General features: G+C 44.2%; 1 protein-coding gene across 4 annotated transcripts in view; it reads right to left on the bottom strand.

Annotated features, from left to right (window-relative positions):
• RAB3IL1 (RAB3A interacting protein like 1) overlaps positions 1–12,480 on the bottom strand; it is a 308,069-nt gene that overhangs the window by 44,325 nt on the left and 251,264 nt on the right. For 3 of the 4 annotated variants that reach the window (XM_078681297.1, XM_078681298.1, XM_078681299.1), the window contains exons 7-8: positions 3,111–3,239; positions 2,132–2,244 (exon numbers count right to left, since the gene is read on the bottom strand). In XM_078681297.1, the coding sequence (XP_078537423.1) occupies positions 2,132–2,244; positions 3,111–3,239 (242 nt within the window). Of the gene's footprint in view, positions 1–2,131; positions 2,245–3,110; positions 3,240–8,698; positions 8,825–12,480 lie in introns of all 4 variants that reach the window. The other variant, XM_078681296.1, reaches the window with a different exon arrangement.

Genomic DNA, 12,480 nt, shown 5'->3' with positions numbered 1-12,480 from the left:
ATGGTGCAGAGTAGAGGGGCGTTGACTTCAGTGGCAGAGGGTGCAGTTATGCGTAGAAGAGTGTCGTAGAGTGCAGAGGTGTAGATTAGAGAGGTGCAGTGTCAAAGAGCAGAGGTGCATAGTAGAATGCAGTAGAATGCACTACCACAGAGTACAGTGGTACAAAGTAGAAAGGTGTAGAGTGAAGTGGTGCACAGTAGATTAGAGTGGCATAGAGTAGATTGGCATAAAGGGTATTGGAGCAGAGTGCATGGGCGATGAGTGCATTGGAGTAGAGTGCAGTAGAATGGTGTAGACTAGAGTGGTGCAGAGTGGAGTGCATTGGCATCGAGTCCAATGGCGCAGAGTAGAGTTGTGTAGAGTTCAGTGGCAAAGAGTGCAGTGTTGCAGAATAGAGTGTTGTACAGTATAGTGGTGTAGAGTAGAGTGGTGTAGAGAGTCTGAGTGTAGAGTGCAGTGGCAGTAAGTGGTGCAGTGTAAAGTGGTAGAGAGAAGAGTGTTGAAGAGTATAGCGGCATACAGTGCAATGGTGCAGAGTAGCCTTGGCATAGAGAGTGCAGTGGCATAGAGTATATTTATTTCAAGTAAAGTGGTAAAGAATGCAACAGCATCAATTGCAGCATCATACAGTGCAGTGGGGTAGAGTGGAGTGGAGGGGCGCATTGTATATTGCAGTGGCGCAAAGTGGAATAGAGTGGCATAGAGTGCTATGACATGAAGTAGATTGTTTCAGAGTAGAGTGAAGTGTTGTAGAGTGCAGTGGTGCAGAGTAGATTAGAGTGGCATACAGTGTATTGGTGAAGAGTGAAGTGGCGAAGAGCACAGTGGTGGGGTAGAATGCACTGGCATAGAGTAAAGTAGATTAGAGAGAGAGGTGCAGAGTGAAGTGACGTACAGTGGAGTGGTGCAGAGCAGAGTGCAGTGTTGCAGTGTGGAGTGGAGTGGTGTGGTGTAGTGTGGAGTGGTGCAGAGTACAGTGGGATGGAGTGCTGCTGAGTAGAGTGGAGTGGGGGTAAAGTGAAGTATACATTGTGTAGTAGCACACTGACATTACAGACGAAACATCTTCAATTGAAATAACCAATACATTTGCACAGACCTACAGTTTTACTGATAAAAGTATACAGCGCACAAACGATAATGTGTGGAAATGTCATCACTTAATGTACTGATTTGTTTCGATCATATTCAAATATTTGTTTCCATCACACTTTAGAACTACCAAAAACTGTGCTTCATTTGTGCTTTCCATATTCTGAAATATCTCCAGTTCGTTTACAGACAATTAAATGTTGTTTTGTGCACGAAAAGAAAATGTCATTCTAAAGCACACCCCGAGTAGCCAGCTCACTTAAAGTCAGAGAAAGAAAAATAAACACGAAGCTCCCTGAAGACAGAGCCATACATCTGACCTCTGTCTTTAAATGCACAGCAAATGTGACAAGATAAACAGATTTAAAGGCCTCCATACAGAAATTTAGTACTGGTGGAAGAATACAGTAAATGCGGTTTGGGAAGGGACTAACTCAAGATGGAAAGCCTAAACCAAATATAGCCAACAAATAGAAAGCAAGCAAATGTGAGTTACAAAGTCAATGGTAAGCAAAGGGTGGAATGGGTTCCCCGGGAAACTTTCCGAATGTCCCCAAGATAATGTTAGCAAACCAGACAGCTGTGCTGTCTGGTAGACTTGGACCTAAAGAGATAGAGAGACACAAAAGAAAACAACAGAAAAGAGAGAGTGAGTGATAAGGGAAGAAAGAGAACGGGAGAGAAAAGAGATAAAGAGAAAGTGCGTGGGTTTGTGTGATAGAGAAAGAAAGAGCGAGAGAGAAGGAGAGAGGGCTAAAAAGACAGATCATGAAAAATTAACCAGACCCACTTGGTAACCTGCAAGTGAAAGACCACCTCAGAAAGCAAGAAAGAAAACCCATCTTAGGGGCAATGTACTCAGACAACATAGACAAGAAAATGGAATGTAAACTCTGAATAAACAGGGCCTCCTCTATCTTCACACAAAGAAGCAGTGATAGTAAAAAAAAAGAATGCAATCTATGGGAAGTTGCAGCACCTTAGATACAAAAGTGTAGGGCAGGAAGGCTGTGTTGGAGTAAAGCAAAAAGTTCCTTACTTGGGTCCTCCGCATTCTACTGCAGATGCCTTAACCAGCGGCAGACTCTGCAATGCTACTGGCTCCACAGTCAGAGTGTTCTTCTCAACAGCAGACTTCACCAGTTCTGAGAGCTTATGATGACAAGAAAAACAATAAACAGTGACAAAGCCAATCATTTTGAGTTTTGCGCAGTGAAATACTTCTACCAGTCTTCACTAACAAACGTGCACAGTGCAGCATTTGCAAAAAGTGCACATATTTCCCAAAAAACAGAGAACCCCACAGGCAGCATCATCAACCGTGCAAGCTTCCATCACACACAAGCAGCGCTGTCAGAAGTATGGTCCGGCAGAACAATTTTCCCTAGGCTCTGCTCCCTGATGCGGCCCCATTGCACATTATGGGCGAGCTTGTCCTCCATCCTCGCAGCTGATTGAGTGAGGGCAGTGGGTGCGCATAGTTCTTGAGACCGGTGCTATGCGCCCAATACTCTAGGATCCCCCACCTTCCTTCCAACATCACTGAGCAGTAGTAGTGCTGCAGCCTCCTGACAAAAAGGATACTCTACATGAAGAAGCCCTTGGTCAAAATGGGGAGAAAGGCAAATCTGATTGTTCATGCTAACGGCAAAGGTGCACTGACTGAATGCTTATTGCCCACTGTGGAGTCCAATTAATGCCTGCTATCCATGGTAAAACACAGACCATACACCTTGTCAGAAAATAATACAGCCAAAGTAGTACCACAAAGTGGGAACCAAAGTTCAATGGCCACAATGAAGTCGACAACCAGTGTCAGAGAGGAAATGAGCTAACGTGCATAGTCCAAAGGCAAATTGAGCCAGTGGCAGAGGAGGAATCCAGCAAAACCCCAATGACCGAGGTGGAATGTAACTAAAGAATAATGTCACGGGGAACACAGAAAAAGTCCAGTTCCAGAAAAAAATAGTCCAGTTCCAGAAAAGAATACAACCAAAGTCCAAAGGCAGAGTGCTTACCTCCTGTTTGGCAAAATCCAGACAGGGTTCAATATCTTCATGGTAAATCCTCTGCAGAAATGTGCAAGAGTGGTCCAACGTTGGGGAGTCCCTCCAGGCCTCGAACTCTGCAAACAGAAGGGTGTCTACCTGCAAAGATGCATCAGGAGGACAGCAGAGAGTGATGGAGAAAGGAGAGCAAGAGGATCCAAAGAGAGAGAGAAATGTGAAAATGAGGTTGCAAGTGAGACGAGATAGGTGATAAAAAAAGAAAAAAGAAGGACGAAATAAAAGCAAGGAAGAGGGTGTAAGAAATGAAAAGTGAGAAGCAGAACAGCAAGAGTTAAGGGAGAAGCAGGGAGACACCGGACACGGAGAAGTGATTCGTTTGTAAATCTTTACAGCAAATGTAACCACAAAATCAATCATTTCCAAACACTGAAGATCATCATGGGGACGCTCATAAGTTCTTCCACAGGATGTGGGGCCGCTACTAGACTACCTGGCTGTAAATGACGCCACCACCCCAGAGGAAACGAAATGAGAATACGAGTACAGTCCCAGGCAGTGATATATCTCTTTCAAGTAAGTGTCAATAACAGGAACCAGTCATCTCATAGCATAGTAAGAGGGTCCTTCACAGCCCAAGAAATGTTGGCAGGATTGATGCACATGGGAAATGAAGTGCATGGTTAATGTATACATGGTGTGTATGAATGCAGTAAATATATATGATGTGCGTGGGTATGTGTGCCTGTGCGGACGCATATGTTTGTGTTTGTGCGTGTGTGAGTATGCGATGCACAGTGGATCTGTTGAAAGTATTGGGTAGGCTCAGCCTTTGTGTGCACATGCACTCATTTAAACTTGGAAAGTGTTTTTCTTCTCTGTGGTCAGGGAGGTTCCCCATTGCAAAGGTTAGCTCTTTTCATGAAGCATAGTTAGTGCACATGCAAAACGGAAGTGTATAAAAGTATTTCTAAGCTCGAAACTCAGCAGAGCGCTGACTGTCAATATAGATCACTCAGCGGAAAGAATAGACTTTTTCCACTTACAGAACGCTTCAGCAAAACCTCCTTTTAGGTTATAAATTAGAAAGAAATACAAATATACACAAAAATAAAGCAAAGAACAGCATAAAGGCACACAGAGAACAAGTGATTTTTACACACTCAGTCTCCACTTTACCAGGACAGGGTTTTTTTATCCCACCAAAGAGAGAACTTCATCAAAAAACACAGCACCATATACTCCAGGCGATTAAAGAGCGTGGAAGATTTGAGCTCCGAGCACCTCTTCAAACAAAAAGAACAGAGAACACACCACCATTTCAAAGAGCAGAAATCAATCTACCAAGGCCAGCGAGCACAGGACACTTAAATAAAACAAAGAACAGGGAAGAGCATTGAGCCACAACAAAAAGCTGAAATAGTCCACTCAACCACCGAGAAGGTAAGATCTCTCCACCACATCAAAGAGCACAGAGCACTCTGCAGCTCAAAAGAAAAGGACAAGCACTTTATCACAACACAGTAGGGGCCACATGTATCAAAAACAATTTTGCATTCGCAAAAGGTGCGAATCAGTAATTTCGGCCATTTGCAAATGCAAAATAGCCTTTCAAGATGTATGAAAGGGTTTGTAGTCGCAATTATATGTACTCACAAACATAGTGATTACCTAAAATTCTGAATACAAATAGGGACTCACAATTTGTGATTCCATTAGTAAATGTACCTAGCATTTTATAAATGTAAACTGCATTTAGGAAAATCCCATTACCATTGACTTCAAGGCGATGGCAACCATGTCCAGATTTTGAAAATTACATTTTTTAAAGTGCCCTGTAGCGCACACATGCCCGTCGGGCATGTGTGTGCTTTACATATGCAAATTTACTGTTTGTGGTGCTTCAGGGGGCCTGAGGCCCCGGGGCACCCTTGGCTTTGCATTACCTAATTTGCGATTACCAGTTAGGCAATTGCAAATTAGCTAATGCAAAACCGTTTGCATCCATGGGCATTTAGGCCCATAGGAATGAATGGAGTTGTATTAGCGAATAGCGATTACCTATGTATCGAATCAATATCTGGTAATATTAAGGAATTGCTAAATCTTTGGTGATTCCTTATATACTTAGAATTTTGTGATTACCAAATAGCGATTCGGTTAAAATCGCTATTTGGTAATCACAAAATGATTTTTTGATACATGTGTCCCTAGACCTTTTCCTGCCTCATTCGCAGTCACCAGACAAAAATCTATAATAGTTAACATAATAATGTCCGATGAATGTATGACAAATTAATTCTCCAAGATCCAAAAATCAATTAGTCCCCCAGACTGTGTGAGAAAAAATCATAAAGAAGTATCAGTGGCAGCCGGCACAGATCAAGAGGGGGCACAGGCGGGAAGGGGCCGATGCAGGGGGGAAGCGGGTGTAAACGGAAAAAGCAACAAATGTACATTCTCGCCGCGTCTCTCAATTGCGCCTCGCTCTGATCGGAACAGGAAGCACACCCAGGCTTCCCATACCCAATCGCAACGCTGCAATGCAGTGTTGCGATTAGTCTGAGTGCCGTGGTTTGGTGCTCAGATGCTGACTGGGAGCCTGGGCATGTTCTTCACGCAGGCTGCAATGCAGCCTGCGTGGAGAACATGCAAAGTGCGCATTAATGCTTGGACGGCCCAAGACGGCCAGCCAAAAATTCATGCGTACTTACACAGTGTGCTCACCACTCCCCCTGCTCCTGTAGTTAGAGCAGCATCGCCCTGCCCTGCAAAGCTGCCGAAGCAGGACAAAATAAAATGATAATAACGCAAGTTATAATTTTATTTTTCCTTTATTTCACTCCAAAAAGCAGTGAGGTGAGGCTCCTCCACCTTGACACAAAGGGAAGATGTCTAAATATCTTCTTTGGCATTTTTAGGAAGGCCACTGAGGGTGACAGCATCCCAATACAGTGGAGAAACTTGTTAATTACTACCAGATTATTCACTCATGCAATGTAAGCATCGTGTCTTTTTGCCGTGATAAAATATAAAATGTGTGCTGTAACATCACACCATCATTTCCAAAGTGCAAACAAGATGCATAGGAAAAGACAAGCGGTGGGGAGAGAATGCCAAGGCAACCACCAAGGTTTGGTTCTTCCTGCTGAGGACCTTTCATTAGGCGTGGGATTACAGATATATACGATTATAAAAGAGACCACAAGGATGTCCTTGGGCACATCAGCAAGGACGTAATAAAGACAGACTGGTTCCCTAGCACCAAACATTTTAAATATAAAGAAAACGTGAGGGCCTACAAATTGCAGGATATTTGTGTCAAAGTTTATGAAATCTGAAAATGGAGACAAGGGTCATTTACTGATGTATTGTTTTCCACTTATATTACACTATCACTTTGTTTTGTTTATTTATTGGCAAAAAAAGAAAGGGAAATGAAGACAAGAGTCTTAGAATTACAGAGGTCAAAACAAAAAAAGAAACGGACTGGCAAAGCCAATAGCCCTGGTGATGGCTGCCAATCTTTTGACTTTGTCAGTGCTTGTTTTGTTTTTGTCATGGTTTTTGCAAAACTGTATTGTTGAGGGCAGCTCCCAAGCTCTCGTTCATCTAGAAATAAAATTGGCAAAAGTCAAATATATTTTTTTCGTTTCAAAAAGCACATATTCCCATGGTAGTCTCTGGGACTGAAGGGAACGACTTTATGTGTGAATGGGCTCCTAGTAAAAGGGTAGAATGCCAGCACTCAAAGTATAGGTACCAATGGCTTTTGTGGGCTGACCAACTGCCCAATACTGTATGCTCTAAAGGGTGGGAGAAAAATGTGAATGACACAACAACGGACCAATGGATGAATTGAGTTGGCTGCAAGCCCCTACAAATAAGTATATTATTGATTTAATTTTAGAAAAATCAAAAGATCTTGGCTAACACCAGATATGAACAGAAAAGCAAATAAGTAAAAACAGATGAATATGAAAGTATTTTCCATATTTATTGACCACCTTGCTTTGAATACCACACTCCTTAGACAGTGTTACCAGGCCAAAGGAAGCAAAACCCCGGTCATGCTGGCCTGGGGATTCGCAACCTCCCTTTCCCTGTAGCTCCTGTTCATACCTTTTAAAATTAAGCATGTGTTCACATTCAAGAGAAATCTTAACGTGGTGTGACTAAAAAATTTAAACTGCAGATAAAAAAACAATTTGTCCTTGAAATGCAGTCTGAGTAACACATTGCTCTGTAAAATGCTCGAAGGCTGCTGAGTGCAGGAAATAAAAGTGCACACAGCAAGAATCCCAAGATAAGCTTAATGACACGTAATTGTATTTAATGGCAGAGATGAGCCCGCACATTTCAAAGAAACAACATTGGGTGGTTAAGAGTTTAATGCTCAGCAAATAAATCAGGCTACCTAAATGGAAATGGAAATCTAAATGAAATATAGTCAACAACGTGCCGCTGACAAACATTTTAGATGTATATGCCGAATACAAAGACAAATACTCTAGGCGACAGACATAACACCTTCCAGCTGAATCTGGTCGATTTGTGGGGAAATTGTGTGTCATTTATTCTCTTATGTCAACATATGTCAACAATATGTTGGTTATTGAATAGAAGAGTGGAGTCGTCATCTGAATTATTCACTCATTAAATGATTAGCTCCAGTATAAATTGTTTCAAGGTGTATTTGTTACCACAAGCATCAATATATTGAAATCATATTGTTGTTTTGCAAAATTCTAGAAAACGTAACAAATATAAAGAGTTGAACACTTCAATACATAAGTGAGCAAAGAACACTCCACAACAACAAAGAAACCTCATCAGCTCCAATGAACAGCCAGAGAAGAACATTCCACCGCACACAAAGTGCAAAAAACACTTCTCCACTCCAGAGTCTCCAAGGGAAAAACCCTACCAGCGGTAAATAAAACTCCACCACATTAGAGGGCAACTAACATTTCTGCACAGCAAAGAGCAAGAACACTTCACCGCACCAAACAGCAGCCAAGCAGCGCTCCACCAATCAAATCACTAAAGGAAACTCTGCAACATGATGGAGGAGGCACTCTACCACATTAACGACTAAGCAATGCTACACCATACCGAAGAGCAAACAAGACTCCTCCATACCGAAGAACTAGGAATATTTCAGAAAAGGATACCTCGAAACAAAAAGAAGAGAACACTCCACCATACCAAAGGATGAGGAATACCATCACCAATACCGATAAATAAAAAAGAGCATACAGCAAACAGAAATGTACAATCCACTGCGTCAAACGGAAATGGTTGCTTCACCACATGAAAGAGGAAACAACAACACTACACACACAAATGCAGAGAACACTGCAGCACCACAGAACAATCAGAATACTCCAACCCATCTAGGAAGAAACTGGGATAATTCATCACATTAATAAGCAAAAATGAACACTCCATCACTCCGACTAGCAAGTAGGAACATTGCATCATAGCAAAAGGCAAATAAAAATATAATCATGTAATCATAGATAAAAACATTGTAATTACAAGTTTTTGTACATTCACGTACACAAGAACTCCCACCACCCAAAATTTGACATGAATACCTGGCGTGAGGAAGAGGAAGAAGACAGATCGGCAGCCAGGCTTGGCCACTCAGGCTCATAAGTGATGTGTATCGACTTCCCTGGGACGATACAGAAGAGCAGAGAGAGGAGAGGGGGGACTCCGATCTACTGAGGAAGCCGAGGGAGCAGGAAACAAGAAAGAAAGAGGGAGAGATAGTAAAGATGAAGGAACAGACAGGAATTTGTGATAAAGGGAAGAAGAAGAGATGAGAGTGCATTACAACGATGAGAACAAAGGCCAGAGACATCCACAAAGAGACAGAAACATAGAAATACGTACAGAAATGAAAAAAGAGGCAATACAAATAAAACAATTAGATGGGAGATGGAGGGAGAAAATGAGGATGAAGCAGAAATATAAGAATGAAAGTAAAGATACAATGACGGGTCAGAACATGGAGCCCAAAAGAAACAGAGACACGGAACAAGAGAGAGGTGGCAAGAGAGAGACATAAAGAAAGAGAGACATGGAGACAATAGACTTGTGAAGAGAAATAACAGAGAAGAAGAGACACAGTTAGCCAAAGTTGCCAGACAAAGCAGAGAAATCAATCCACAAGGTCAACTGTTTTCAAAGTCCCTCACTCTACACACTCCCGCCCGTCTGCCACCTTGTTTCTCGGAGGCAAGCATCCTGGATGTGGGAGTTCTACAGCTGTCTGGCTACACGTGCGCTCAGCATTCACAATACACTTCAGAGCACCAACAACGCTCAAGTCAGTTGACATCTGGTGGTGAGGAGATAAGAGCGTAAGAAAAGTAGGGTGGGAGACTGGAGAGATGAGGCATATGAGGAGCACTTCCACTGTGCATTTGCTGTGCCTTTAAATCATTGTGGTGCTACACATTCGTATATAGTGGTTTATCTACAGTGTGTACCTATTCTGATTCACTGGAAGCTAGTCGTTCCTTCCACCTCACTGTAGTATCTCTTGCTTTGTGCACGCACCTGCACCAGGGAGACACAAGTATGGCTGTCAATGTGACTTTCTGAGAGGTTAGACTCAGTCCCAGGCCATGGCAAATGGATTTTTCTCTCTGGCTTTACACTTTAAAGTCATGTGATGGGCGAAAGAGCTTTCTATTTATTTTGTTGCTAAGCCTGCTCATGCTGGTTATAAAGCCTACGTATGTCGAAGAGGAGGCTGACAAACTTCTTAGGGCACAGTGCCATAAAACAACTCTCATGGAGGAAGCAGGCAGATTCACCCATTTGGTCCTCACTACCTCATGAGGAGGCAGGCTAGCTCTTGGTGACAACCTGCCTGTGTATTCCTCGCATGAAAATGGTGCAAGGAGGGAGATGCCAAAAGGGTGGGAAAAAGACTCCAATTCGAACATCTCCCCCAAACTAAAGGGCGATGCCCGCCTGACAAACTCTGATAGAGCACGTTTGTGGCATAGAGCAGGAGTCTCAAGAGGCTGTTATCTCAAGTGCAGAAGCATGGGCGGCATCTTTTACTGGCAGTTCTTTCTACCTGGTCCACTCACTACAAGCTGATCACTTAATTTTCAGTGCAGAGTGGAAAGGGCTATACACTGGTGTCTGGGCAATTTCATTACAAGACGGGAGGCTACCATTATGCATTATTCCTTTAATGCAACTCCACACAGCCACTTTGAAGTATTACATCACAAAGAAAACTATAACTAAACAGAATACTCCTGGCACATAATAGGCAAGCACACAGTACAATCTGCCTCTTTTAAATGCGGCTCCACACAGCGAAGTATCTCTTTGCTCACTGCTTATCTTACCTATTTAAACTGTATTTTAACTTCTTATTTGGTTTTTCCTTATTAGTACCTTGGTTTGTTTGTTTCCATTCTGTGTCTTTTAGGGGATTTGTTTAAGTTTACCCTGTGGCCTCAGGCACAATCCTCTGGCCCCCGCCTCGAGAGTTATCTCACAACCTTTATTTTACTTTACCCCGTGCGCCTCTCAGATGGTTTGAGATGCGCCATGGGACCCGTTCTCCGACATGTTTCTCAGCTGAGTTGAGGCACAAGGAGATCATTGGCTGCGCTGGGCCTTAGCCCTGCAGGCAGGGCGCATGCCTTTAGGCCGCATGTCTACTATGGGACTGGAGCACCAGGTTTCGGCTTTACCCAAAAAGCATTCCTTTTAATTAGACCACATTTCTCCCAATGCGTACTATAACGAATGATGCGTCAGGAGAACAATAGTGCAGAGTGCAAAGGGCTGCACACTAGTGTCTGGGCAATCCTGCATTCCCTCTCACATTCAATGATCCTTCTGACAGACCCAGCACACTGTGGGTTATCTGGTGATAACTAGTGATCTTTCACACAGCAACAGCTCACCGAACACTAGATGGACTGAGGTTATACTCTTACCCCAATCACTGGTACTCATTTTATTAACCTTTGTAGAAATAGAACGTTTTTCAACCCGAACTGGAACAATAGGCCCAGGCACCAAAATAAAAGTGCCCCCGTTAGCAAACCAGAGAGCTGAAAAAGTGTCACACATTCCTAAATCAGGCCAGTTTTTTTTTTTTTTGATCAAATATATTTTTATTGAGTTCCACAAAGCAATGTGATACATACAATATATGAAGAAACAAAAAGCGATGTCATGGCGCCCGTCCCCGACCCAGCAGCGCACCCCTCTGAGTGTCCATGAGGTGAGGCAAGTCCGGGCGCCCGAGTATGCTTGCTTGGCGGAGGGGCACGCCCCCCTGCGGCCATCCGAACTCTTTTCACCCAACTCCCAAACAGGCCCTCCCTCCCACCCCACCCCAACTGTATCCCACCCCTTCAACTACCCCCAAGCCCCCCCACCCTCCCGCCCGGTGTGTTCCTTGTAGCGCCTATGTTGGTTGTACTGTGTAGAGGCTAGACTTTGTGTTCCGCTCTGGTCGTTTCATCTCTAAACCCCTCCGCCAATTTCAGGACCCGGAGATACCTCGGGCATGTGAGCTCCGTAAATTCCTGGGAAAGTAGAGAGATGAGTGGACGCCAGGTTGCCCTGAAGGTTTCGGAGGACTGAGTAAGCGAGGCTTGTATCCTTTCCATCCCCATGATGTACCATAACCGATGTAACCACCCCGTGTGTGTGGGCTGCCTAGTGGACCCCCAGAGTGACAAGATGTGCTGCGTCGCTGCCCCCATTGCCAGTCCCATCTGTTTTCCCCTCATAGATTTGAGGGGGAACGTCAGGTCGTTCGGCAGTCCGAGAACAGCATAAGCTGGGAATCGTGGAATGTCGGTGTCAAAGTGAGTGTCTATGTCCTTGAGTACCGCTGTCCAATATTCCTGTACCTCGGTGCAGTCCCACAGGATGTGTAGCATGGTCCCCGTGTGCCCGCACCCTCTCCAACATTTAGGGTCTTTGCTCGGATTCCCCTGGTGTAGACGCTCAGGGGTCAAGTGCCAGTAGTAGGCGATCTTGACCGCCGCCTCCCTGCTAGCGGTATTCCTGGCCGTATGATGAGCCCGGTGGTATACGTCTCGCCATTCTTTAGCTGAAAGAGCGCGCCCCAGTTCCCTCTCCCAGCGCCTCTGCCCAGCAGATTTCTCCGAAGGGGGGGGAGGGGACAGCATCTGATATAATTCCGTGATGGACCTTGTGTCCGATGTCTTGGTCACTATCCAACGCTCATAGGGGGTGAGGGGGCGTCCAACCAAAGGCGCCACATCGGCGTGCGTCAGCCAGTGCCTAAGCTGGAAGTACTGGTAGCGGAGTGGCTTATCCAGTGAATAGTGTGCTGTCACGGCGTCCCATGTCATGAAGCCCT

Source organism: Lissotriton helveticus, chromosome 3_1 (assembly GCF_964261635.1).
Source record: "Lissotriton helveticus chromosome 3_1, aLisHel1.1, whole genome shotgun sequence".
NCBI lineage: Eukaryota > Metazoa > Chordata > Amphibia > Caudata > Salamandridae > Lissotriton > Lissotriton helveticus.
This window is presented reverse-complemented; position numbering and strand designations above follow the sequence as displayed.